This window comes from Myotis myotis, unplaced genomic scaffold (assembly GCF_014108235.1).
Source record: "Myotis myotis isolate mMyoMyo1 unplaced genomic scaffold, mMyoMyo1.p scaffold_m19_p_9, whole genome shotgun sequence".
Taxonomy (NCBI): Eukaryota; Metazoa; Chordata; class Mammalia; order Chiroptera; family Vespertilionidae; genus Myotis; species Myotis myotis.
In genome coordinates, this window is record NW_023416401.1 from 31,666,191 (window position 1) to 31,692,690 (window position 26,500).

The window sequence follows — 26,500 nt, forward strand, 5'->3', positions numbered from 1 at the left end:
ATTGTAGGTGCTTGTTACATTATTAAAAATTGCTATCATTTTTGGTCAGTTACTTTGTAGGAGATACTTTGCTTAGTGCTTTGTATTTCTCTTTTAATTTTCATAATAACTCTAGGAGTTAGTAGGTACTGTTATTGTTATGCTCACTTTTTATTATTTATTTATTATTTTTTAAATCCTCATTGAGGATTTTTCATTGATTTTTAGAGAGAGTGAAACATAGGGAGGGAGGAAGTGAAAGAGGGAGAGAGGGGAACATCTGTGTGGGAGACACATTCATTGGTCTCTCACATAGGAGCCCTGGCCAGGGGCCGGGGACTGAACCTGCAACCCAGGTATGTGCCCTTGACCAAGAATCCTTTGGTGTGTGGGTCAACACTCTAACTACTAAGACCACACGGGCCAAGGCTATGCTCATTTTTAAATACTGAGATTAAAAGGTTGAGTAGCACATCGAAGCCACATGACAGAACCAGGATTTGAGCCTAATCCTGCCTGACTCTGAAGCTTGTGCCCCATTGGCTATATGAGCACAATCACCCTCAGCAACTAGTAAACCTGTAGTAATGTTTTTACTATTTTCTTTGAATATTTATGAACAATTTCTTCATCCTTCCTAACTCCAAAATGATTTTTTTTTTTTTTGGTGACTCATTCTTTCCACTTTAACTCTTAAAAGTCCAGGGACTCTAATTTGAGCCCTTGTGAGGGACATCTATAGCCATAGTGACATGAGGCAGCCCATTGGTATGGACCTAATGTAAGTGGAATGAGCTAGTCCTTTTGGACACATAGCATTTGGATCTGGGCAAGGAGCAGCGTTAGAGGATTCTCCTAGCAACGAAAGGCAGGAACCAGGTCTAATTTATCTTTGTGTTCCCTCCAGACCTGGAACTCTGCCTGGCCTGCCCCGGGCTCTAGTGAACACTTGCTTGGTCAAACAAATAACGTGTTTTACATTTAATCTTTCACAATATGAAGAGGAATAAAGACTACACATAGTTTAAAGTTATATGTTTCAAAATTTGTTCCAAATGATTGGTATTAATGAACATATTACAAACTATGCCTGGATGGTACATTTAGGTTCTTTCAACTTTAAACATTAATAGCGAATTAATGATGATAGAATTTCTTGTGGTAAAAAAGACTGTTCCTTCAGGCTAAGATAACAGCTTATGAAAAAATAAATCTAAAGTGATCTTTTGAGAAAGGGCATTTTGGAACAAAACAATCATTTAGCTATCAAACATTTTATTGGAAAGTGTGACCATCTTGTTTATTAGAGTTAAGATTCTCATCCCTGGTCTGGATTTTAATTGATTGCAGCAACACCTCATTAATTATTTAGTTTGGTTGTAAATAAGCCGAGTTGGCTGCCTTGTAAAGTATTTTGAAAATAAATATAGTGAATGATATTGCCTCATAACTGCTTGGCTTATTATGGTTCAGAATGTTGCTTATGAAGTAACTTCAGCTATTTTATCTCCTTTTTAGTTCTAAGCAACTCTGACTCAAGGATGAGAGATTAGCTCTGAAAGTGAGAACCAAGATTCTTTGATTTTTCTTTCAGAGTTTCTTTAAAGAAGCTGTTTGCTGAGAAAATTTGACAAAGGTTTTCATAAACATGCTAGTTATGCATTATTGGTGTAAGTAGTATAATTACTTTTCTTAATAGTTTTCTTGAGGTATAATTGCTATGCAATAAACAGAATATCTTTAAAGTGTACAATTTGATGAGTTTTGATATAAACATACCCATGAAACCATCACTGCAATCAAGATAATGAACATATCCATTAAGCCCAAACATTTCCTTATACCCTTCATGATTTCCTGCCCTTCTTTCCTTTTCCCATCTCACCCCCATGGACATGTGCGACCTGTACCTAGATATATATGCATAACCCATGGACACAGATAATAGTGTGGTAAAGGCCTGGAGCGAGGGGTGGCGGTGGGCTAGAAGGGGTCTATGGAGGGAAAAGGGGAACATGTATAATACTTTCAACAATAAAGATTAAAAATAAATAAATAACAAAATAGATTTGACTTGGGGTGGTAAACACACAATACAATATGCAGATGATGTGTTGTAGAATTGTATACTTGAAGCCTATATAGATTTATTAACCAGTGTCACCCCAATAAGTTAAATAAAAATAAAATAAAATGTTTTAAAAATCTAAATCTCCATCTTAGCATTACTTTAGAAACATTCTGCAAATTTTGATATGGTGTGTTTTCTTTTTCAATCCATTGAAAATATTTTTTAATATCCATTTGAGTTCCTCTTTGACTATTTATATATATTGTAAGATAATGTAATTTTTTGTAGTCCAAATATGGTATATTTTGGTAACTCCTCTATGTGGACTTGAATTTTTTTCCCATTTTTACTGAAATCCTTTCATTTTACCCTGAAAGATCCCTCTTAGCACTTCTTTCAGGGCAGATCTATTGGCAGTGAACTCAACTATTTATTTGGGAATATCTTAAATTATCCCTTATTTTTGAAGGACAGTTTTGTCAGATATAGAATTTTTGGTTGGCAGTTATTATTTTTATGGTGCTTTGTGTATGTCAACCCACTGACTTCTGGACTCCTGGGTTTCTGATAAAAAACTAGCTGGTATTCTTACTAAGGATTGCATGTATGTGGTGAATCATTTTTCTCCTGCTGCTTTCAAGGTTCTTTTTTTGGCTTTTGACAATTTGTTCATAATATCCCTAAGCATGCATCTTTTTAAGTTTATAAGCTCCTTGAAGATCCATGATTTTCTTCATATTTGGAAAGTTTTAAGCCACTATTACTTCAAATATTCTCTCTTACTTTTTCTTTTTCTCTTCTCCTTCTGGACTCCCATAATGCATTTGTTGGTTCACTTAATGGTGTCCCACAGGTCCCTTAGGCTCTGTTCATTTTACTTCATTTTTTTATTGTTCCTCAGACTTGATAATTTCAATTGCCCTGTCTCTGAGCTCACTTATTCTATCTTCTGCCTCCTTAAATCTGCTTTTGAGCCCCTATAGTATATGTTTTCACTGCAGTTATTTTGTTTTTGCACCTTAAAAAAAAATCCTCACCTGAAGATATGTTTTACTGATTTTTAGAAAGAGGGGAAGGGTGAAAGAGAAAGAGAAAAACATTCATGTATGAGAGAAATATTGATCAGTTGCCTCCTGTACACATCCCCACCAGGGATCTAACCCGCCACCTAGGCATGTGCCCTGACCAGGAATCAAACTGGCAGACTTTCAATGCAAAGGACAGTGCTCCAACCAACTGAGCCACACCACCCAGGGCAGGAGTTATATTTTTATTGCAGTACTTTTCAGCACCAGACACTTTTTTTGTGTCTTTTTATAAGTTCTATCTCTTTATTGATATTCTCATTTTGTTGATACATCATTTTCTTGCCTTTGTCCATGGTTTTGTTTAGTTTGTTTTAAGCATCTTTAAGAGAATTTTGTAAAAGTATTGGTCTAGTAAGCCCAATGTCTCTGTGTCTCCTGATATGATTTATATCAGTTTACTTTGTGCTTTTGAATAGATCATATTTTCCTGTTTCTTTGTATATGCTAAGAAAAATGTCATAGAGTTTACTGCCCACATTTTCTTTAAGAGTTCCATGGTTTTGAGTCTTACATTTAAGTCTTTATTTTGAATTTACTTTGTGTATGGTGTAAGAATATGGCCTAGTTTCATTTTTGCACATGTGTCTGTCCAGTAAAAATATGAACACATTATAAATTTGCATGTCATCTTTGTGCAGAGGCCATTCTAATCTTCTCTCTATTGTTCCAATTCTAGTATATGTGCTATTGGATCAAGCACTGAGTCTTTTATCTTTTTATCTTCTATGTCTTTATATAGCTTTTTATATACATGAATATATCTATATAACTTTAGTTACTGATTTAGCATTGCTATCAATTTTTGGTCAATTTCAATATTGATTTTTCACCCCTTTAAATTGTTTATAATTTGTATAACTGGTAATGTTTGCTTGGATGCCAGACACTGCTATTTTTACCTTGTTGGGTGCAAAATATTTTGTATTCTTAAAATTACTGATAAGGTGTGTTCTGGGAGGCAGTTAAATTGCATGGACATGTTTGAGACTTTCAGGTCTTATTTTTAAGATTTTTTTAAGGAAGAACAAATGCACTGCTCATTTGAATGGATTATTTCTCACTACCAAGCCAGGGTTCTTCTGTGTACTCTACCCAATGCTCCATGATCATAAAGATTTTACTCTGGCTAGTGGGATAAGCACTCGCTGGCCTGTATGAACAGCAGTTACTGTTCCTTTCTGGTAGTTTTTCTTTTTTCAGTCTAGAGTAGTTTCCTCACATATATGCACTAGACCAGGGGTTCTCAAACTATGGCCTGCGGGCCACATGCAAATACAAATATTGTATTTGTTCCCGGTTTTTTTGTTTTGTTTTGTTTTGTTTTTTACTTCAAAATAAGATATGTGCAGTGTGCATAGAAATTTGTTCATAGTTTTTTTTTAAACTATAGTCCGGCCCTCCAACGGTCTGAGGGACAGTGAACTGGCCCCCTGTTTAAAAACTTTGAGAACCCCTGCACTAGACTGTACTCTGTGGAGAATTTAAGGATGACCCTCTTTTGGTCTCTGGAGTTCTCTCTACATAAAGTTATTTCCTCTCCGGTACTCTGTCCTCTGAAACTTAGGCACTGCAGCATCCCTAGACTATTTTTAATTTCAAGTTATATCTCTTCAACTCAAAGAACCTGGCAGACGCTTCCTGGGTTTCTCCTCCCAGCACTGGGAGAGGCCATTTCAATACTGGAAACTCTCTCAATTTAGTAATCTTGGGGCATTTTAGAGATTATCTTGTTTTCTCTCATTCCTCAAAGGTTAATATTCTTCATTGCCTGATGTGCAGTGTCCACCAAATTATTGTTGCACATATATTTTGGTTGGTCCAGTCAGAAGGTTAATTCAATCTCTGTTATTTATCTTAACAAGAAACAAATTTCTGTGTAATTATGGGTGCTGATGACAGAAGTTCAGAATGTTATTTATCCCTTCCTCTACAGTCATCTCAAACCCTGAGGCTGGCAAATGCATGAAGGGGCCTTTATTTATTTATTTATTTTTTTTATCAGTCACATGCAGGCTCTGCTCACACCAAACATTTAAGTAGTGTATCTGTGACATCACTTATGGGAAGAAATTGTTTAATAATCTGAAAATTTATTCGGCAGTGAAAATATATGTATTTTTCTGACCATTCTGGAGTAACTGGTCTCTAGTCCCCAATGGGGTTGTCAGGAAGAATCTGGCAACCATGACAATTGTAAGCCTGGTTCAGATAGCAGATCTAATATGTTTATGTAGAGTATCTTTCAGAGTAACTTAATGGACTCAATTCCAGGATGTTCCATCACACCTTTTATGAGGAATGGGCCTTTTATCATCAAAATCAGATATGTGGGTGCTTGTTTGCAAACTACACATACTTCGCTTTTGGAGTTAGATTTTCCCACCTGTTCTCAAAAGGACTGGTTTCACATAAAATTGTGGGAGAAATCATACCTGAAGTTCATACTAATGAAAAATTGTTATAGTCACCTTCCTGACCACGGTTACCCTGAGTAAAGAAGAAACAGCTCCAACATCCATTGCCATGATTTGTTGGGTTTGGAACCAGTTTATGTAGCTACCAGGTCAAGCAAATAAAAATTTAATTTAGGGAAAAATCAATAATTAACTTATTAGACATTTACTGATGAAAGTGGATTTTTTTTTTATAAACATAACCTTTGTCTTTCTTTAAAATTACTTTGAGCTATATTTGCATGATACATGTTATACGTTAAAATGTTTGTGAATTCCTAAAAAAGGAAATTCTCAAGAACGATCCATTCAGTTTATGCTTTTTGTTGGATCATGTTACAAGAATATTTCATGGAATGTGATGGCAATGCTTTCCCCCGAGAGAGCCATTATCCAGTCTTTTCCCTTACATTTTCTGACCTTTCTGGCATTAAATTAAACTCCTTAGTTTTTAATTTTCAACTTTCCCTTTAGTGTCCTTCCTATAAATTAAAATGCAAGAGCATAAAGTAGCTACTCTCTTAGGAAGTGAAACTCCCAAACCATCAAGGCAAAGCAACTCTATGGGAGGAAAATCTTGGCAATCATCTTCCTATGGGGAGGACAAGTCAGCGCCAATTTCCCGAAAGCATTCCACCGTATCTGAGTAATACTGTCTTTAGAATGTGGTGCTCTTTGATAAAAGGAATAGTGTTGCATTTACCTAGGAATAGTGTTGTATCCCTAGCACTAACTATAGCCAACAACACAGAGTTTGGACTCAGCAAATAAAAAAAAGGATGACTTCATAAATGAATCCTGTAATGGAACTTCCCTTTCCTTAGGGTTTCCTAATATTCTTATGGTTTTCTTATATTACCACTTACTGCATCTGAGAAATAGGGTGGTGTGATTGAAAGCCAGCAGACCTGTTTTCATAAGCCTCACCACTTATTACCTTGTCAGTCATTTGTGCCTAAAATTTCCATGTATAATGAAAACAATAGCACATAGTACCTTGATTCATCAACACAGTACCTATTTCACCATAGGAATTACTTATTTGGTGTTGGTCTCCTTCTCTCCCACTTTGTAGCTTCATCAGTTATTAACTATATTGGACTCTAAAATGAGGTCTTTAAATCCATGTTTACATTATAGCTACTTGGGGAAAGTTATAGTTACATGTAATAGAAGTGCCTACATTTACTACTTCTTACTTTGTGCCTCTCAGTATGGAAGGTTGCACAGCGTATGTGTCGAGCTTGGTCTTGTTGTCATAAGAAGCAGTGCAGGAAGGAGCCTGGATGAGAAACTAACTGGCCCTGGGAGGACTGGTCCTGACTCATTTTTCACATTTCTCTCAGAGGTGAAAATGTGTTTAGGCAAGGAAATAGGCCATATATTTAAAATGCTCATAGAGTATAAATGTTCTCTTATGAACCCTGGATGTGACTTCAGAGAAGGTAGAGTGCCTTTAACAGTTAAATGGAAAGGAACTTCAAAATGGCTGCAACTTGTCCATCAACAATCATAGTTCTGAAGACAGCACACCTTCTACCTGGTACAAAATTGTCCTTTGCCCAGAACGTTTTTATTATAAGGCAGTGTTCTGCACATGTAGCAGAAAGCCCAATTACAGAAAATTGGCAAATAGTTAAGACATGTCTGTGCCAAAAAAGACTTCAAAGCCATGATGCAGAGCCCAGGGGTCTCAATGCAAAGTTTTTCTAAGCTTAAAAAAACAATATAGTGTGAAACCTGTCAGATTTCAATTTTCCCACACACAAAAAGTGTCTAAAGGTTTGGCATGGAAACGTGTTTAAAGCATAAGTAAGAGACTAATGAAAAAGGATGGTTAAACATTGGCTGTGTTTTTCATATGATGCAATACACGGAGAAAAAACGGAATTGGAAGCCAAAGTAGCAAAAACTCATGTGTAAAAAGCAGTATTATGCTCACAGGAATGGGATGCCATAAGAAAGAGAAGAATTGTGCTAGAACTATCCCTTATAGGTAGGTCCAATCTTGTTCCGGCAAAGACATTTGTCTAACACAGAGGAAATGTTTTAAGGGGGTTGGAAACACAAACCTGGCTTTCTGTGGACATCTGATTCCCCTTGTTTGTTTGACAGTGCTTCCTTGCTCTCACTCGTACATGAAAACGAATTCTGTTTCCCCTGCCAACAGTTCTGAGCACTTCACTCATCCTGATCGCACGTTAGAATTTGGGAATAGGAAGAGATTCGGACACCATCTACTGGTAGTTCTCAGCTTCCCTGCTGGCCCCAACATTCTCAAGGATAGTCCTTTGCTGGAGCATTCTGCAGGCAAACTTATCAGAAAGATGGGGGTGGAGGATGAGGGTAGTCAAGAAGGTGAAAAAGAGACCCCAGCAGATTCTGTGTTGCCCACTTAGAGAGGATTTCTTTTTCTTTTTGAGGATCACTGAATCCACAGACTTTCCCTATTCTAGACTTGGAAAATCATAACAACGAAGTTAGTGAGGACTGTTGACATCAAGCCCACCAGAAGCAATGCTTCCTATGTCCTGTTACTGTCAAAACAAGACTACACATCACCCTCACCTCATTCACATTCTTCTTGGATTGGAAAGTAGTTGTGGGCCTTTTCTGTGCGAAGAGTATTTCTTTATTTAGTACAAGAAACGAACATACATATATGTGTTTAAGAATGCACATATGCCCAGCAACAGGAGAATGTCTGCTTTGCAGAAACCAATCTACAACTGAGTGTCTCCAGTGGGCCTCTTCTCCTTTCTTTGATCACATTACCAAGATGAGAGAGATTTTTCTTGCTAAATAACCTAATAATTAATAATAATATTAATAATTAAATGTTATACATTTGGCAGAGCCTCCCTACCACCTCACCCAAACTCTTTCAAATATTATCACCCAGCTTTTTTCTTGAGGGTGATTGTGGTTCTGTTCCATCTTAAAGAGGACATTTATCTATTTTTATTTTTCAGCAAAATCAATATGATATTATAAATAGAGCTATGACCCTGGCATAGACCAAGTTCACATTATGCTTAATAGTAATAACAATATTAATAGCAGTTGCCATAATTTCTTGAGCAGCTAGTACATGCCACATTCTGTGATAATTGCTTTATATAGATTATATAATAGACCTTGTTACCTCAGTCTAGCCCAGTGATGGCGAACCTATGACACGCGTGTCAGAGGTGACACGTGAACTCATTTTTCTGGTTGATTTTTCTTTGTTAAATGGCATTTAAATATATAAAATAAATATCAAAAATATAAGTCTTTGTTTTACTATGGTTGCAAATATCAAAAAATTTCTATATGTGACACGGCACCAGAGTTAAGTTAGGGTTTTTCAAAATGCTGACACGCCGAGCTCAAAAGGTTCGCCATCACTGGTCTAGCCATTAGCATCAAAGTAGTGGAATTACCAAGGATTGATGTCTGTTTTCAATAATCCTTTTATCTAAATCTAGCTCTTTTCTTCAATCTAACATATGACCTTGAGCATCTCTTATCTGGGCCAGAAAGGGGGTAGGTTATTGAGTGGAGATGTGAGTGGAGGATTAGAGGTCAGTGATTGCTAACCTGCTCAAAAATATTCGTGATTTGATCTTCAATCCCTAAAAAAAAAAAGAGTCAATCAGCTTCAGATTGGGCTGCTGGTATGGTAGCAACTTTATTACTCATTATTGAGATTTAGCATTATAAATTTCAGTAATAATCAGTCAGGGGGAGTTAGTATAATGAGGGAAGTGATTTCAGAGAATTATTTTATTCCATTTTATGGGAATTTGTTATTGTAAACCAGTAACTGAGGGAATCTTACAAAGTGTTTATAAAAACAGAAGTTTTCTTTTATGTTCAAATAGGAAGGAAATTGAATCATAAGTGACATTGGCTTATTTTGACTTGTTTATATCAGTTTCCGACAATGGTATTCATTATACTATCAGAGTAAGTAAATGTTTTTCCATAAAGGAAATTAATATGAAAAATGCTGTTGGATCTTTGTAATCAAGCCTTTGCTAAGATACTGCTTGTCAGAATTGGGATTTAGTGAGAATTACTAGAAATGCATGAACTTGGTTAGGAGTTTTATTGTGTAGTGTTTTCATAGACATATTTCCAGTATAACATAATGTACATTTTTAATGAATTGGTGATGTAAAGAATGTTGGGGAAAATATAGAACAGATTTCTGTAAAGTTTCTCTGTCTTTATAGAAAGTTCTGTTTTATATTTGACAATAAACACTATTCAGTGGCTTCTTGCTCAATATTCTAAATTTGGAACATCTATTTTTCATCCTGTGTCTTCCACCTCCTTACCAAAGAGATTGAGGTCATTTGTGCGACCTTCATCCCAGGAGAGTCTATGATAATGTGCTTGTAAAAGTGAAAGAGACAGAGGAGGGTGTGAGCAAAGGGAACTGGGTGCTTCTTGCTCAAGCAAGAAGGAAAGTCCTTCTCTGCGCCTGTTCCAGGCACTTTGCCTTTAATTGTCAGCTTCGCTTCATGAGGGGCAGGACTCTGGAATGCAAACAGACATGGGTCCCAATTGCCTGGCTCCCTCATTGTGAGACTGGAGTTCTGGCCTCCTCATCTTGTGGGTGGTTGAATAATATTTACCTCATGGACTCAGTGAGGTGCTAAAGCAGGCTGTGGATGTAGAGCAGGGCTCCTCAAGCTTTTTAAACAGGGGGCCAGTTCACTGTCCCTCAGACCGCTGGAGGGCCGGACTATAGTTTAAAAAAAACTATGAACAAATTCCTATGCACACTGCACATATCTTATTTTAAAGTAAAAAAACAAAACGGGAACAAATACAATATTTGTATTTGCATGTGGCCTGCAGGCCGTAGTTTGAGGACCCCTGATGTAGAGTGTCCGGCATTGGAAGGGATTCAGTCACTGTTTGCTGTGTTCTCCCAAGAAGGCTCCGGGACCCTGCGAGGAAGTAGGAAAGGAAAATGAGGCACCTACTTTATACTGTAGGACTGGGTTCATCATTATCATAGTTAAGGTTTATTGAATACTTACCAGTGCCAAGTTCTAATTCATTGAATGCTTCCAACAACTTTATAAGGTAGGTTCTATTATTCCCATTTTAAAGATAAGAAAACTGAGGTATAGATAAGTTATTTACCCCAAGACACATGATAGGAGTGGCAAAGCCAGAGTTTGAACTCAAATTTCACCCTCAAGCCCATGCTGTGAATCACCCCATACCTGGCTCTCCTACCTCACAGGAAGGTATGAGCTCTGTAGAAAAGCAGTGAAAACAAGGGTTAGAGAGGAATGGTAACTAGCTCTAAAGATGTATTTACCAGGGGAACTTTGTGTTTAGGGAAAGAGTAAACTAATACCTTCTCCAAACAAAGGATTTGCATAAATGTTATTGTAAGCAGAGTCTTGAGGTTCCAAACTGAGGCAAGAAAGTATATTTGACCTGAAGCAGAGGGAAAGGAGGAAGGGTCTCTCTGGAGACCCAAGAAGCTTGATGAGCTTCGTCTAAGCCAGTGGTTCTCAACCTCCCTAATGCCGCGACCCTTTAATATAGTTCCTCATGTTGTGGTGACCCCCAACCATAAAATTATTTTCGTTGCTACTTCATAACTGCAGTTTTGCTGCTGTTATGAATCGTAATGTAAATATCTGATATGCAGGATGTATTTTCATTGTTACAAATTGAACATAGTTCAAGCATAGTGATTAATCACAAAAACAATATGTAATTATATATGTGTTTTCCGATGGTCTTAGGGGACCCCTGTGAAAGGGTTGTTTGACCCCCAAAGGGATCGTGACCCACAGGTTGGCGACCCACAGGTTGAGAACCGCTGGTAAGCAAAGGGAAGATATAGACCTAAACAGTCAGCCTGGCTCCTGCAGCCTCTCTGAGGTGATGTCTTTTTACAAACTGCTCCGTTAGTGCACCATGTGTACTATAGAGTTACATGCCTTTGTAGTAAACATAGTGTCAGAGAGGTTATTCTCAGCTCTCTTTGCAAGTAACCCTCAGGGAAGCTTTGTAAATGTTCTACCACCTTCAGCTATACCCAAAGAGATCTCAGATAGTCCGAGGTAGGGCCAGGTAGTGGTACTTTAAAGGATCCCAAGGTGACTCCAGCCGGAGAGGGGAGATGCTGCAGATGCCACAGTGGTTTGAAGTTCCAAGGAGAAGAAGCACATGAAAGGGATCTCAGAGCCCCAGGACCCTGCTTCATCCTTGTGCGGCTCCTTAACCCCGAAGGGGGCCTGTCTCCCTGGACTAGTGTTCCTTGAGCCCTCAGCCACTCACCAAGTGCCAGTGTCGTGATTCCTGCCACATCCTCATGCCACTGTACTCCTTGAGTGTTGCCACATCCCAGACAAGCAGAGCCACAGTTGCCCATTCTGGGCTGAAATTTCTCCCGGAGACAAGTCTGCCACTAGCTGCCAGCAAGCCAGTTCTACAGAAAATGCCTCCCTCATCCCTCTACCTCTCCGGGGCTATGAAGTGGACAAGTTTAAATTCTATGTAGTTTATCTTAAAATTTGTGTTCAGAAGTTCACCAGTACTCTACTTGTTTTGTGATAGAAAACAATAATAAACTTAAAGGTTTATGAGTGAGGGACATTTACTATAGTCTTGGAAGATCTTATAACTGAATGAAGAATGTATCATAAAATTCAAAGGAATTTCCCATGTAAGAAATAGGAATGATAGAAAGATATGAGACTCACTTACATTGTAAAAGTTTTAGTCATTTAATAGAATCCTTTTTTAGAAAAATTCATAAACAGTGAATTTCTAAATAAATTGTATTTTACATATTTTCCCGTTATATAAGTAGATACATTCTGATTATTAGTAGAAGGAACGTAAAAAATTTCAGAATTTAAAACACATCATAAAAGTATGTTTTAAAGTAAAAAATCTAATTGCCCATAAATAAAGTTAGGTGGAAATATATCTAACAGAAACTATAGTATATAATATCTGGCTTTTATGACTGAATTGTAGAATAGTTTCCAATTTTAACATTTGCCCAATAATATCAACACTAACTGAATAGCTAATGCTAAATCATACCAAATACAAAATATATGCTCATTCACCTGGATTTAGTAACATGTTACTACTGACCTGACATCTCAATAAAGCATATTTAAATAGGGCTGACTGACAGTTAAATTTCTAATAGGTGTGCAAAGATTTAGTATTAGCTAGATCTTTGAACCAATGTAAAGGTCATCTGGCTAATGTTGGCAACATTTATACATATACACACACACATGCTAACACATATATATGATTTAAGGACATATATAAATACATCTATTGTTTAAATATGTAGTTATATATACAGAAGAGTAATGAAATATCTAGAATAAGACGGATTAACCTAAGAAGAGCTCATGTATGAACTAAAAACGAGATTTTTCTTTACTGTATTAGGGACACAGAGTTTGTTATGTTTTTAAAACATTTTCATTTATTTTTTGACAGGTTGTTTGGTATCAAATCAGTGATTCAAACAGACTGTTCCAGCACGTGGAAGATCGTGGCAAACCCAAACCTATCATGGTACCACCACGCCAACCCCATCCTGCTGCTGGTGATGTACTACACGCTGGCCACTCTGATCCGCCTCTGGCTGCAGGAGCCGCTTGTAAGGATCAAAAGGTTTTTGTGATCTTGTCTGCAAAGTAACCTGGAAAAACCCAGGTGAAATGGTTCATTCCTGTTAAGTGCTCAATATAGTATTGGTAGCAATACTATATTCCCCAAAATAGAGTGTTCTGCCTATAGCGTTTTTTGATTCTACAAAGAGTACTAAGTACACATACTATCAGAACAAAGACCAGCTTCTCTTTGATACTATCAACATGAGCTGCTAAGAATGATAGGTGAGATGGAGAATGGAAGACTCATTTTTATTGAGCACTTAGTACAAAGTACCAGGCCATATGCTAGGCTGTTTACATGCATTGTCTTTTTCAACCCACTGCCTCTTCTGAAGAGTAGTATTGTACCCAACTTAGAGGTGAGTAAAATGAGGGTAGAGTGGTAAAGTGGTCTAAAATCACACACCCACTGCAGAGTAGAAACCAGATTCAAACTAATGTTTAACAACAAAGCTAGGTTCTCAGTGACTGTATCCCCTGTTATCGCAGTGACTGGCGTTTTCCAAATTTCTCAGACCTCTACCTCTAAGCACTGCTGGCATAGAACCTCAATGTCTGTAAGAAGCTCAGTTGTTTCCATGATTAAAACATGTTTTGAGGGAGAAAAATCCCTTTATCTTTGTTTAAAAGTAATTAAAATTCGCTTCACTGTACTTGTGCAGTATTAACAGCTGCATTATCCAGGAAATGAGAGAGAAAGCCATTTAGAAAATGCTGAACTGCTTTTGCAAACATTGGTGTTGGCATATTTTCAATTGGTGTGTGTATGTGAATGTGCAATAGATAGTAGAAAAAAGCTACATTTCAAAAGTGCTACTTATATAAACATTTTCTACTTCTCTAAATACCATGGTTTTTGTGCGTGGTTTTTATAAATCTTGGATTTACCAGACTGTCTTTTTGTTCTTTGTGGATTTTTTTAGAAATTATAAATTTTTATGGTAGATAAAATGTTACTTTAAAAAAAGTTCAGTTATTAAGGCAGCTTGTTGGTATGTGAGGGAGGCAAGTAGTACTGACAGGTTGACACACCTTCCATCCACCACCTGCCGGGGCAGGGGTCCACAGGTTCGAGGCAGGTCCAGTGAGCACGGCTGGGCTGAAGTCTCTGCGATCCAGTCATGCCTCCTCTCATATCACTTCTAGGTTGGGGCCCTGCTTGCCTACTTTCCCTTTTTCTGTCTTCACACCCACAGACCAATCCACTCATTCATTCATTCATTCAGTCAGTCAGTCAGTCAGTCAGTCAAATATACAGGGTGTCCTAGAAAAATGTATACACACTTTAACAGCTGATTTCTAGTACATTTTGAAATGCAATCTATTTTAATAAACACTGCCTTTATAATTATGCAGAGTGTGTATACATTTTTTGGGTACCCTGTATATCACCAGCCGCTGTCTCAGACACAAACCCGGGGCTGAGGATAGAGCAGCAACCCATAGCCAAAATGTCCACTTAGAGAAACTGTACATTTTACAGGAGAAAAAGAGCCACGAGAAGTAAATGGGATCTGAGGCATTTAGTACTATGACACTGGGTAGGGTGCATGTGTCTATCCGTTCCTGGCAAAAGTGCCACCTGAGGCCTGGGCCTCTGTTCTGTTCTCTCTCCTATGTGAAACCACCTCCCCATTGTGCAGCCAGTCCCGGAGAATGAGGGCCAGGGAAGCCACCCTAGTTCACAGGCTTCTCATGTATCACCTTTCTTTGGGGCCCACTGCTGGCAGTTGCACAGTAACAAAATGCTCATGGGGTCACAGGGAATCCAACTATCGTCTGCTATATGTTTATCCAATTCCCTTCTGAAATTCAAGTGTGCCAGTAAAATCCTTTAAGTGTTTATTGTGTTTGCTTCTGCCACAAAACCGCATACAAATATGAGTATGTATGTATGCCCGAGTAAATGCGTGTACAAAAGAAACTGACATGTATTATGGGAACTATTTCTGATCAGTTTTATAATTGACGAAAGTTACTTTAAGGCAGTGGTTCTCAACCTTGGCTGCACATTAGAATCACCTGGGAATCTTTTTAAAATCCTGATTTCTGGGCCTCATCCTCCGGAAATTCTGTTTCTTTGTTACTAATGTTGTGGCCCCACCCCATAACAAAGAAACAGAATTTCTGGAGGATGAGGCCCAGAAATCAGGATTTTAAAAAGATTCCCAGGTGATTCTAATGTGCAGCCAAGGTTGGAACCGCCGCTTTAAGGAATTTGAGTTTCTAAGAGTTCGTAAGTGCCCTTAGCTTTCTCAGATTTCTCATGCGACCACAGAATGGCAGGCGCCGTGTGCCCTGGCTGTCCTGCTGCCACAAAGGGGCAGGCTGCTATCCCTGCTCCAATGGATGAGACATTCAGATGAGACACGGGGCTGCCTTAGCCGCAGGGCATCTGGGGACAAAGGAAGGCGGCTAGGAAGGCCACGCAGGTTACAGCCTGCACAGTTCACAGCAGTATTACACATCACAGGGGCTGCAGGGGTGTGGCTCATTGAGGCAATGATGGAAGACAGGTGGCCAATTATATCATCATTCCAGATCACCTGGCACATTGCGTGAAAAATGCTAGCCAGCAAATAAAGGTTAGTTCTGTGGTAAAAGTCTACCGAGAGAGAGAGAGAGAGAGAGAGAGAGAGAGAGAGAGAGAGAGAGAGAGAGAGAGAGAGAGATGCAGGTGTCAAAACTTAAATGTAGTATATGGACTCCCACCTGGCAAGTGTGAATTTCCACCCAGTGTGCCTGTGTGTTTCCATGGGTGCTGCATGCTGGCATGGGAACTGGGGAACTGGGCAGTAGGACTGTGTCCCCTCCCTCTGCTCCAAAATCAGTGGTTAACTTCCTTTGTATTGGGCCATCTTTGTTGAGACAGCAAACTAAATCACCCAATGCATTCTGTTCCTTATACCCTCCCTTTATCATCTCTCCCAGACCAATTGTCTAATTTAGGCCAATGTCTTATTAGGCAAGGCCACAGTTTTGTGAATAAGAGATATTCTTGCTTAATATTGTATGTAAACTCTAGGTGATTTTGCCTTTAATAAATTTCTTCTTAATTAAAGATTGTCCATGGCCAGGTTACATAGTTAACTGTGCACTTTTTTTTAAAGCTCTTCCTCTAAGAACCATTTGTATAGTTGTCTTCTAGTGTTTAGAACACACATGGAGAGGCTGTGGATATTTAACCTTAGAACATATTCCTATAATTTATGGGGCTTAATAGTAATCAGGAACATTTAATAATGATGAGCTTAGCATTTAAATGACAGCATTTTTGTTATCTTTGAAAGTGTCTTGATAAAACCTCTTATATTATATACATTAATTTAAAAAATAATCCTATCTAAGCGAAGCTGGAAAGTTTCCCTGGTCACCCTGGTGGTTGAGGGAACTGCTCCGGGAAGCAGGGCTGGTCCTGTGAGTTATTATTCTGTGTCTCAGGTGCAGGATGACAGGACCAAGGAGGAGAGAGGCCTGGCTTGTAGTCCCATCCAAATGACAGCTAAGAGGAGGCGGAGCCTGTGGTATGCAACCCATTACCCAACTGATGAGAGAAAAGTAAGACACTAGGAAAGGAATTTCCGTTTCCTACTTTATTTTGCTATTTTCATATTATACTGCTGAATATTGGTCATACAGCATTAATCTCAAGTTGCTCAGTTTATTGAAATGGTTTGACTCTGAAGTCTTAGTAGCGGAGAGCTCTATTCAAGAGGGAGCCCAGTGCTTCCAAAGGGTATACCATGGCTCCACTGTACTCGATGAGCCACCATTCTGTATTTCTGTGCTTTCCACTGAAGTCTCTTAATCCTAAAGAGAAAGAATGTTCTTCATTTAAAAAAAGTAAATCTGTGTTAAAACAATCAAAGCCTAAGGAAGTAATCTGTTAGCACTGGGTGGTGAAAGTCTCCTTGTTGAAATACATTGCAGATAATACTTGCACTCTATTCGGTAGCCAGCCACAATAGTAACTCAAGAAACCACTTAGAGAAGATCAAAACAATCTATATGAATACAATTAAGTGTCTCTTACTACTGTGAAGCAACAGTATGGATTGACAAGGAAAAGTGAGTCACAATTGGGTAATTCATGTAATGTTTTGAGCACATATTAACCATTTTGAACTCAACTCAATCAGTGCTATACTGACTTGCTAAAATGTCCCATTGGCAATGCTCCAAAGACACAGAATCTTATTTTTCTTGGATGGAGTCAGCCATTTTGCTCTGTAGCATGTTAGAGTATTGAGGAGCAGATGCTCTGATTTATTTGGTGGTAGGTGAGTTGCTCTAAGACACGTGGTCTTATGCTACCCAGGCCCGTCCTGTGCTGAGAGAGGGTGGAACAATGAAAACGCTGTCTTAGGGAGCTGGCAGCCATGTGGAGATGTGGCCCCCTCGGATATCTGAGGATCCAGGGGTCCTTTCCTCTCTCAATACACCGTGTTCCAGATGATCATGCTCATTTCACTAAGTGATGATATACACAAAGCATAGCCCAGCAGTTTCCAAAGTGGGGATTCCTGAGGCCCTTACAGCAATCCACAAGTTCAAAACTATTTTTGTAATAATTGGTTAAATATTTACCTTTCGTTGTGCTAATGATTTTTTTTCTGATGGTACAAAAGCACAAACCAAGGCAGTGGCATGAACCCCTACAGTCATGGTCAACTCTTCATGGCCACACACTTGCAAAAAAAAAAAAAAAACAGGCCAATTCCACTTAAGTGTATCCTTGATGAACCAGAACTTTTTATTAATTTTCTTAAGTCTCAACCTTAGAGCACACGTCTTTTTAATATTATGTGTGACAAAATAAGGAGTTTGCACATACTAAAGTATGACAACTGTGTCAATGAAAAGCATTTGATGGGTCATTGGAAGTGTGGGTTGAACTAGCCATTTTTCATTAAACACGAGGTTTACTTAAAAGAATAGCTGATAGACAGATTGTGATTGCTCAGGTGTGGGTGTTTGGCAGACAGTTACTGAAAAATAAATATAGTGAGCCAATCTTTTCAAGGCATCATCTCACAGCATTTGTCGCCAATGATAAAATTTGAACTTTTGAGTGAAAATTCAACGATGGACAAATTTGTATCTACTTCTGAGGGCTTGAAAACTTCCCAATACTTAAGGACTATTTTCATGGAATCAGTGCTGATATTAACAAATGTGCTGTTTTAAATATTGTGTGCTGAAATATGTCAATACTTGGTAGGGCTGTATGACTCACTGAAGCAAATCACCAACATATGATATTGCGACGTGTGGGTAAAAGATCCATGCAAGGTGCAAGGTACAGGCATACCTTGCTTTATTGTGCTTTGCTTTATTGCGCTTCACAGATGTTGTGTCTTTTTTCAAACTGAAGGCAAACCCCCACTGGCAAAAAGATGATGACTTGCTTTATGTCAATACTTACTTTATTGCAGCGGTCTGGAACCAAACCCGCAATATCTCCGAGCATGCCAGTGTATCAATGGATTTTGATGAAACACTGTGTAAAGTTTGATTTGATTTTAGATTTCACATTGCAACTAACCTTCAAGTTCCTACTATTTATTGAGTTTGATACAGTAGCAAATGAAACTATCTACCATTATCGCGATAGACTATTGAAATGCTTCTTCCTTTGCCAACTACAAATCTCAGTGAACCAGATTTTCTTCCCATACTTCAACCAACGCAACATATCACAACAGATTGAACGCAGAAACAGATATGAGAATCCAGCTGCCTTCCTTTAAATCAGTCAGACGTTAAAAAGATATGCAAAAACATAAAACAATGCCACTCTTTTCTCTGTTTTTAAAATGCAGCTATTTGAATATCTATGTTAACATATAATGGCTATTTAATTTTCAATGAGTATGTAATATCTTTCAATGTCTCAGTTTTCATTTCTCAATGGTAGATACTGACAGATAGTACTCACATAAAGAACACTTTGGGACCTTCCCTCCTCCCCAGTGATTTGTAAGAATGTAAATGAGTCCTGTTTTAAAAGACCTGGGGACCCCTTTGCACTGGCAAAGCAAATGTTTATTATTTAGGGGGAGCCCAAACCATCCGGCACTAACGTAGCTAAAAAATACAGTCCTATAATAATTCTTTTGTCGTAGACAGCATGCAAATCTTAAAATAATCTCAAAACACACAACAAATAATGTTTTCTTTATTATGAAACATCTATTTCGTGAAAAGCGAACATTCAGAACATTTTGCAGTGTCTCAGAGGGTTCTAGGAATTCAAAATCAGGCGGTTTAATCTATTAGAACAAAACACTGGAAAATATAATTAACATTTATAGTGATGTTGTTTATGCCTGCTTACTTGCTGTTAAAATTAAAAGTTAGCATCAGAAGCTGGACAATCTATAATAATAAAAGCGTAATAGGCTAATTAGACGGGACATCCTTCTGGAAGTCCTTCCAGATGACCTTCCAGACGAAGCTGCTGCAGAGGGGGCTGAGGCAGTGGTGGGGGCCAAGCCCCTTGCACGAATTTCATGCATCGGGCCTCTACTGTTATAATAAACAGCAATATCCCATTCAATTATACGTCCCTTTACATTTTGCATGGCAATTTTAACATACTAGCATTGAGCTAGTTTAAGAGAATGGATATGTGTGTGGTGAAACTTGGTAGATATATATAAACATTACAATGCTTTTGGCTTATATATTAACATGCTGTCCTGCATTGCTTTTTGCAGCTTTTATCCATGACCCAAGATGACTACAAACCATCTGATGTTAGTATATCCTTAGAATTATTATTTATATGTGCATAAGTGATGTAAAAGTGACGTAAATGGAATTAGCTCCTTTAGTATATTTTAATGATCTATACAATCTCTATAACTTTTTGAATAATTACTTTGTAGAAATTAGATCTGGTTTATTGCTATTAAAACACTGACTTGTGAACTCCAGCATAGTCATACAGAATGTATTTAAACTTTTAAAAAACCATGTTGGAAGTTTTAGAAAGCATTTTGCTCTGTGGCTTTGCCTGCTACATAATTTGAATAGGAACTCTTACATGTCCACGGACACACACGCATATGTATATGTGTATGTTTATATGCATATCTTTAAAATTGTAAAGCCAAAGAAACAGAGGGGGAAAAATAAACAAGAAATTGCACATAGTATATGACGTATCACAATAAGGGAATTACAAGCTGGCAGCATCAGGCAGAGATCCCCAGAGGGAGGGCTGTCTGAGCTGAGACCTGTTGCATTAGTCCTGTGCAGAGCCTATGGGCTGTGGGGCAGGACAAGGAAGGGCCAGGGCAGCGAGGAAAGGTCTAGAGTCCCTAGAGCTGGAGGCTGGCTGGGAGGAGGACGCCATGAGAGCAGAGACTGGCAAGATAGGCCAGGTCATGAGGCCTCAGGCAGCCTTTTCCAGAGTTCATACTCTAGAACAGAGGTGTATTGCATGGTGTTGAGCAGAGACGGGACAAGGTCAGAGTTACATTTTATTGCGATCTGTCCCAATTGGAGAGGAAATAGACACAATTTCATCTTGCTAATGTGGATAGCTGACTAAGTTGTTCGCTATCCATCCATCCTTCACTGTGGAGTTATACCTTAGCGGAAGGGCAGGAGGCTGTATGTCCACACTGAAACAGCAGCTGCATCACAGATGTGCCTCTTCCCTCACGCCCCCACAGGGCCTGCTGGTGACCGTGAATGGCAACCCTGTGGATTACCACACCATCCACCCCAGTCTTCCCATCGAGAATGGCCCTGCCAAAGCCGAGCTGTACTCCACGCCGCAGTACCGGTGGGAGCCCTCGGATGACTCTGCAGGTGAGGAGCCAGCTCTGCAGACGGCCATCTGCCCGGGGTTTTAGCTTCTCCCAGGCATAAATTCAGCCTGACATCTCTGTATTTTGTTTATTGTTCATCGGATTTGGTTCTTTTTTCTTCTTTCTTTTTCTAACAAGTCTTGTCTTCCAAGGTTGGTATAATTAAGCTCAGTTCCTTAAGTTCTCCCTTTATTCTGCTCCACCATATGATTATGTGTGTTCTATCCTTATCTACAAACTAAGAGGCATAATCACGGCAAATGTTGAAAAATAAAAGGTAAAAAATGATTTTAAGGATGTCAACTTGTGTATATGTATGTTTTAGTCTTTCCATCATTTGATAATGTAATCCTGGTCAATAGTTCTGCAGGTTAATGGATGAATCTTTTCAGAAAGAGTTCTTTTTGTCTATTAAGAAGAGGAGAGGGTCAAACTTATACACGGCCCTCCCCCACCCTCCTTATTTTCTGTGTATTATGTTAAAGGAAAGCAGCCTGGGGTGGAGGAGGTCTTGTCCTCAGACTTGGTTTTTAGGCCCACACAGCATTTTCTTTAAAAAAAAAAATTGAATAGTGACCAACATTTTTTTTTTTTAATATTTTATTGATTTTTTACAGAGAGGAAGGGAGAGGGATAGAGAGTCAGAAACATCGATGAGAGAGAAACATCGATCAGCTGCCTCCTGCACAGGCCCCACTGGGTATGTGCCTGCAACCAAGGTACATGCCCTTGACCCGAATCAAACCTGGGACCTTTGCATCCGCAGGCCGATGCTCTATCCACTGAGCCAAACCGGTTAGGGCAGTAACCAACATTTTAAAAGCTGCAGCTCTCATCTAGAAATGCAAATTTCCAGAATCCCTTGAAGAATACAAATATCTGGCAAACTAGTCCCTTATTTCTGTAAGGTAGCAGCCGATTGGACCACTGTTGCCGTTGCCTTGTTGGAAACCATGCCAGTCACCAATTCATAGACAGAATTAGCTGGGGGGAGGAAAAGCAGATTGCATGCAGGTGGCAGCAAAGTGGCTACAACAGTATAGTGGACTTTTCTCTCTATTTTTATGGAATTAAAGCTAGAGTTGTTATATATTATCCTAAGTTTAGTAAACAGCCAGCCACTATCCAATCTGTGTTATCAGTACATTGAGCTGACTCTCACGTCCTTTCCTTTCATAATTCTTTATCAGGCTTATTCTAATGCACTGTTCTTCATAGTTCTTTATGAACACTATCAGTGTTTCCTGCAGTTGCCTCTGACAGTGCATCTACTTAGCAGTACAAATGGTTAGTACATTATCCAACATTCCTCCATAAGGTCAGATCAAGTTCAGTTCTCTACCCCACCCTGAATGCCCCCACACACACCCCGCCCCAGCTGGCATCTGCAATCCCCACAGAGCACCTGACTCTACTGGTTAATTGCCCATTTCTCCTTCCTACGTGCATATGTTTCAGTTTGCAACTCAGACTTACATGAAGGTTTTCACTTAGAGAATGTGTCAGGAAATGCACCACTTTCCAAAGTGTGGTCTTCACACCTTTGGCATTAGAATCACAAAGAGAAGGCCCAAGAACAAGCATTTATGGCATCGGAAGTTTGAGACGTAGAGTTCAGAGCCAAATATCCTTCTATTGACACATTACTTAACATGAAAAGAAATGAACAGAATTCTGACTGCTGACAAGGCAAACCCACACATACTAAATCATAAACTGAACTTTCGAAAGTAAAACAAAAGTTTTTTTTTTATTTGAATCTATATATGCAAAAAAATGTTATCACTAGAGAAGTAGCATGCCAATAATTGTAAAATCCATCAATTTTAGATTTTTCGTGACTGTCTCCACTCCGTGGACTCCCCCAATAAACCCCAGGCTGATCCTACCTCAGCGTTGGAGGGATGGGGGGCAGTGGGCTTCTGCGGGAAGAAATAGCCCAGCCGCCCTTAGAGGCTCACTGCTAAGCCTTCTTGGCCACTGGTTTTTCGGTGATTTATGCTCCCTTTTCATGGTGCTCAGTAACTCCCTAAATGGGATGTAGCTTATTTAATTTAATTTAAGAAATACAAAAAGGACATTTTACTTAAGTGTGTCACTCATTATTTCATCTGTGGAATCAAAATAGCTTCCCTGACATCTGTAGGAAGATCTTGCAGAGAAATCCTTCACGCCCATGGCAGTACTTTCCTGTTGCTGGTCTCTTCAGCTCAGCCCTTTACACTTTCTCTCTCTTGCTTTGGCCTGATCTTTCCATCCTCAGTATGACTTACCCGCCTCAGCATGTCCCAAAAGGAAACTATGGACCATCACATGCACTCTGGCAAAGTGGTTGGTTGGTGGGTTTTCTACACTTTTCCTGTATCCATACTCCACATACTCTTTGTATTAGTTATTCATCACTGAGGAACACACTTAGTGGTTTAAAACAGCATTTATGTCACCCTGTTTTCGTGGGTAAGGAATTGTCTGTGATTAGGTGGATATTCTCTGGCTCAGGACTTCATGATGCTGAAGTCCAGCTGCTGGCCAAGCCTGCGGTCCCATCTGAGGGCTTGCCTGGGGACAGTCTGCTTCCATGACCCCTCACCTGGCTACTGGCTGGCCTTATGCCTTTGCTGACTGCTGACCAGAGGCATCAAGCCCTTGCCACCTGGGGCCCTCCATTGGCAGCGTACAACATGACAGCTGATTTCTCTCAGTATTCTGTTCTTTAGAAGCCCATCAAAGGTCCCACCCACAGTCAAGAGAGAGGGTTACACAAGACAGGAACACTAGGAGGTAGGGGGTCATTGGCGAGCGTCTTAGAAGCTTCCCTCCACACTCTCTTAAATCAAAATTTTCTTCCTGTAATTTCTGAGTGCAGGGTCCCATTACACTCACCAAGCAAAACTTAATGATTCTGTTTGAATTCTAAGGACCTTGTGAATTGGAAATAATCTCTGAAGTCTTAAATGACAAACCATGCTAAAAACATACATGAGCAGCATTGCTTGGGACATTTATACAAAATTCTTATACTGTATTTGCATAACTAGTTACATAAAGTATTTATCTCTCTAGAAAAGAAAGAGGAAGACGAGGATGAGAAAGAAGAATTTGAAGAGGAAAGGAGCCATGAAGAAAAAACAAGCGTGAAAGTTCACGCCATGGTCTCTGTGTTCCAGTTTATTATGAAACAAAGTTACATCTGTGCCCTCATTGCCATGATGGTATGTACGCGAGGCCACAGCACGGGTGCTGGGAAATGTGCGCATGGCCCGCTGGCTGGCAGCCTCGCTGTCCTCTCAGGAACGGCAGGAAGGTCTTACTCTCCCCACTGTTTTGGCGGAGAATGTTTGGTTATATTAATTTTTCATGGGATTTTTATATTATGGATTTCAAAATCATATCCTCTTCCGCTCAGCCTCCTTTTAAATATTAATACATTTCTCCCAAATTAGCCTAGCAAGTCAGACAGTCCCTATTTTGCTAATTTAAAAGGACGTTTTGTGTAGTTTTTCCGAGTGATATTGAAGGTGTTCAAGATTACCATAGATTGCTTTTATTTCTTCCCGATAGTAAGAATTGCCTTCACATCTTGTCTTAGATTTGAGTGAGACCCTTTGGTATTTCAGCTGCAATACACTTTTACCAATATGAATCTCAAGCAACCAGAGTTCCCAAGGGCTTTTGCCATTCTGAGCGCTCAGTACAGGCATGTTTCTACTCACCTCTAGGTGCCTCCTTCATCTCTCGTTGCACAGCATCAGAAACAGTCTTCTGGCCTCTAGATGACAGCCTCATTTCCATACTTCCTAAAAACAAACTCATGGGAAATCGAATTTATTTTTGAGAGACCTAACACTTATTTAACACAAAACTCTTCCAAAGTATGTGGTTAATGGTGAGAGATCTCTTGAATATCTTTGATGATAAAAATGAAAATATTCTATAAAGCTAGGGGGGGAAATACCTAGACACTGTTTCCTCCATCAGTGTTTCCACTGGGATAGCTGAGAGAGGGATGGAAAACAGAAAGCTCCACAAAACTAAAGGTGGCTCTTTTTGAGCTTGCAAATTCTGTTCTCTAAATAATATGAATTCTGTCCTCTTTGGGTCCTTTTTGATATTTTCTACAGATCAATCTCTACAGCAAAATATTGATTTTAAAATATCAAACATATAATTGCAACTTACAAATCTAATTCTTAACTCAAAAGAGCATACACTTCCCCCCTCTCTTTCTAAAAATAAGCCAGCTAACTTTGGTCACTGTTTGTAAAGAAATAGGGCTTTAACATTTTTTTGAATACACATTTTGTAGGTGAAAAAAAAATCTATTCTAAAAACAACATAAGAGAGCAGATCCTTCATTAGGGACGTGCCCTTATCTGTTGCCATTTCTGTGGTGTTAGTGGAGCCACAGTATTAATGTTTTAAAAATGCCTGCCTTCCATGGAAGCTCCCTGCTGCCCAGGCTTTTAATCACAGACAGAAAGAGAAGTCCCGAGGAGCTGACTCTGTTAGAACAATATGTGTACTTATTCAAGAATACTAAGTGTGGATACACTAACCTCTCAGGAAACCCAGACACTGAACGTAGGAAGCAACACACTGGAGTCTGCTTCCCAACATCACAACTGAGAGGCATAGGACACTTTGGCTTTAAGAGGAAAGAAGTTTTAAAAAATCCGCATCACTTGTTTTTCTCCCTTGCTCACTCTCACCTTCCAAACAAGAACAGTGTGCAGGGGGGAAATCTGCTGGGATTATGATATCTGTGAAGTTTACTTTCCTGGGTCACACACACAAAAATGGTAGTCACCTCTGCATCTCATACTGGGATAAATGCATTAAATACAGCATTTAATGCAGATTCGTTAAATGTTACCTGAATTTTGATAAAACACTACTTCCAAGAAATAAATTTTTATGAAAATACTTCAGACTTATCATAGTTGTCAGTCACTAACTTAATTTTGATAAAAGGAATTTTAATTTTCAGTTTATACCTATATGTTTTAACCAACAATTTAAGATAATTTGCCACCTAAAAAACTAGCTGTGCTTTAGGACAAATTTGCAGATTGCTGAGAGGAAGTATTTGTTGGGTCCATGCTGACTTCCTTTATCTTAATACTTCCCTACTTTCCAGAAACAAAACAGACTTGTAAAACACTTTAGACTGTGTAACTAACTCTTGATAATTAGTGATATTCAGGAATACGATCGATTACAATTAGCACCAAACATATCTATAAATTTTTTTGTATCAGAGATTATGGTAAAACATGATAGAATTCCTGAAGTTAATAATATTCTTGAGACTGATTTACTCATTGTTCTGGTAGCTGCCCTCTGAGATACATTTCTGATTCTTTGATAGTTTAGTGTGAATGGAAGAAGATGTATCATTTGCACAAATGGTGTGAGGGCTCTT

The 26,500-nt window shown here is 38.9% G+C and overlaps 1 protein-coding gene and 1 non-coding gene across 6 annotated transcripts in view; one reads left to right on the top strand and one right to left on the bottom strand.

Moving 5' to 3' along the window:
• PIEZO2 (piezo type mechanosensitive ion channel component 2) overlaps positions 1-26,500 on the top strand; it is a 342,209-nt gene that overhangs the window by 223,696 nt on the left and 92,013 nt on the right. For 4 of the 5 annotated variants that reach the window (XM_036322510.1, XM_036322514.1, XM_036322512.1 and 1 more), the window contains exons 8-12: positions 13,080-13,242; positions 16,700-16,816; positions 19,978-20,016; positions 20,941-21,079; positions 24,142-24,290. In XM_036322510.1, the coding sequence (XP_036178403.1) occupies positions 13,080-13,242; positions 16,700-16,816; positions 19,978-20,016; positions 20,941-21,079; positions 24,142-24,290 (607 nt within the window). The remainder of the gene's footprint in view (positions 1-13,079; positions 13,243-16,699; positions 16,817-19,977; positions 20,017-20,940; positions 21,080-24,141; positions 24,291-26,500) is intronic. The other variant, XM_036322511.1, reaches the window with a different exon arrangement.
• Positions 3,732-3,838, bottom strand: LOC118663962. The gene has a single exon (XR_004970242.1). It is a non-coding gene; the product is annotated as a U6 spliceosomal RNA (small nuclear RNA).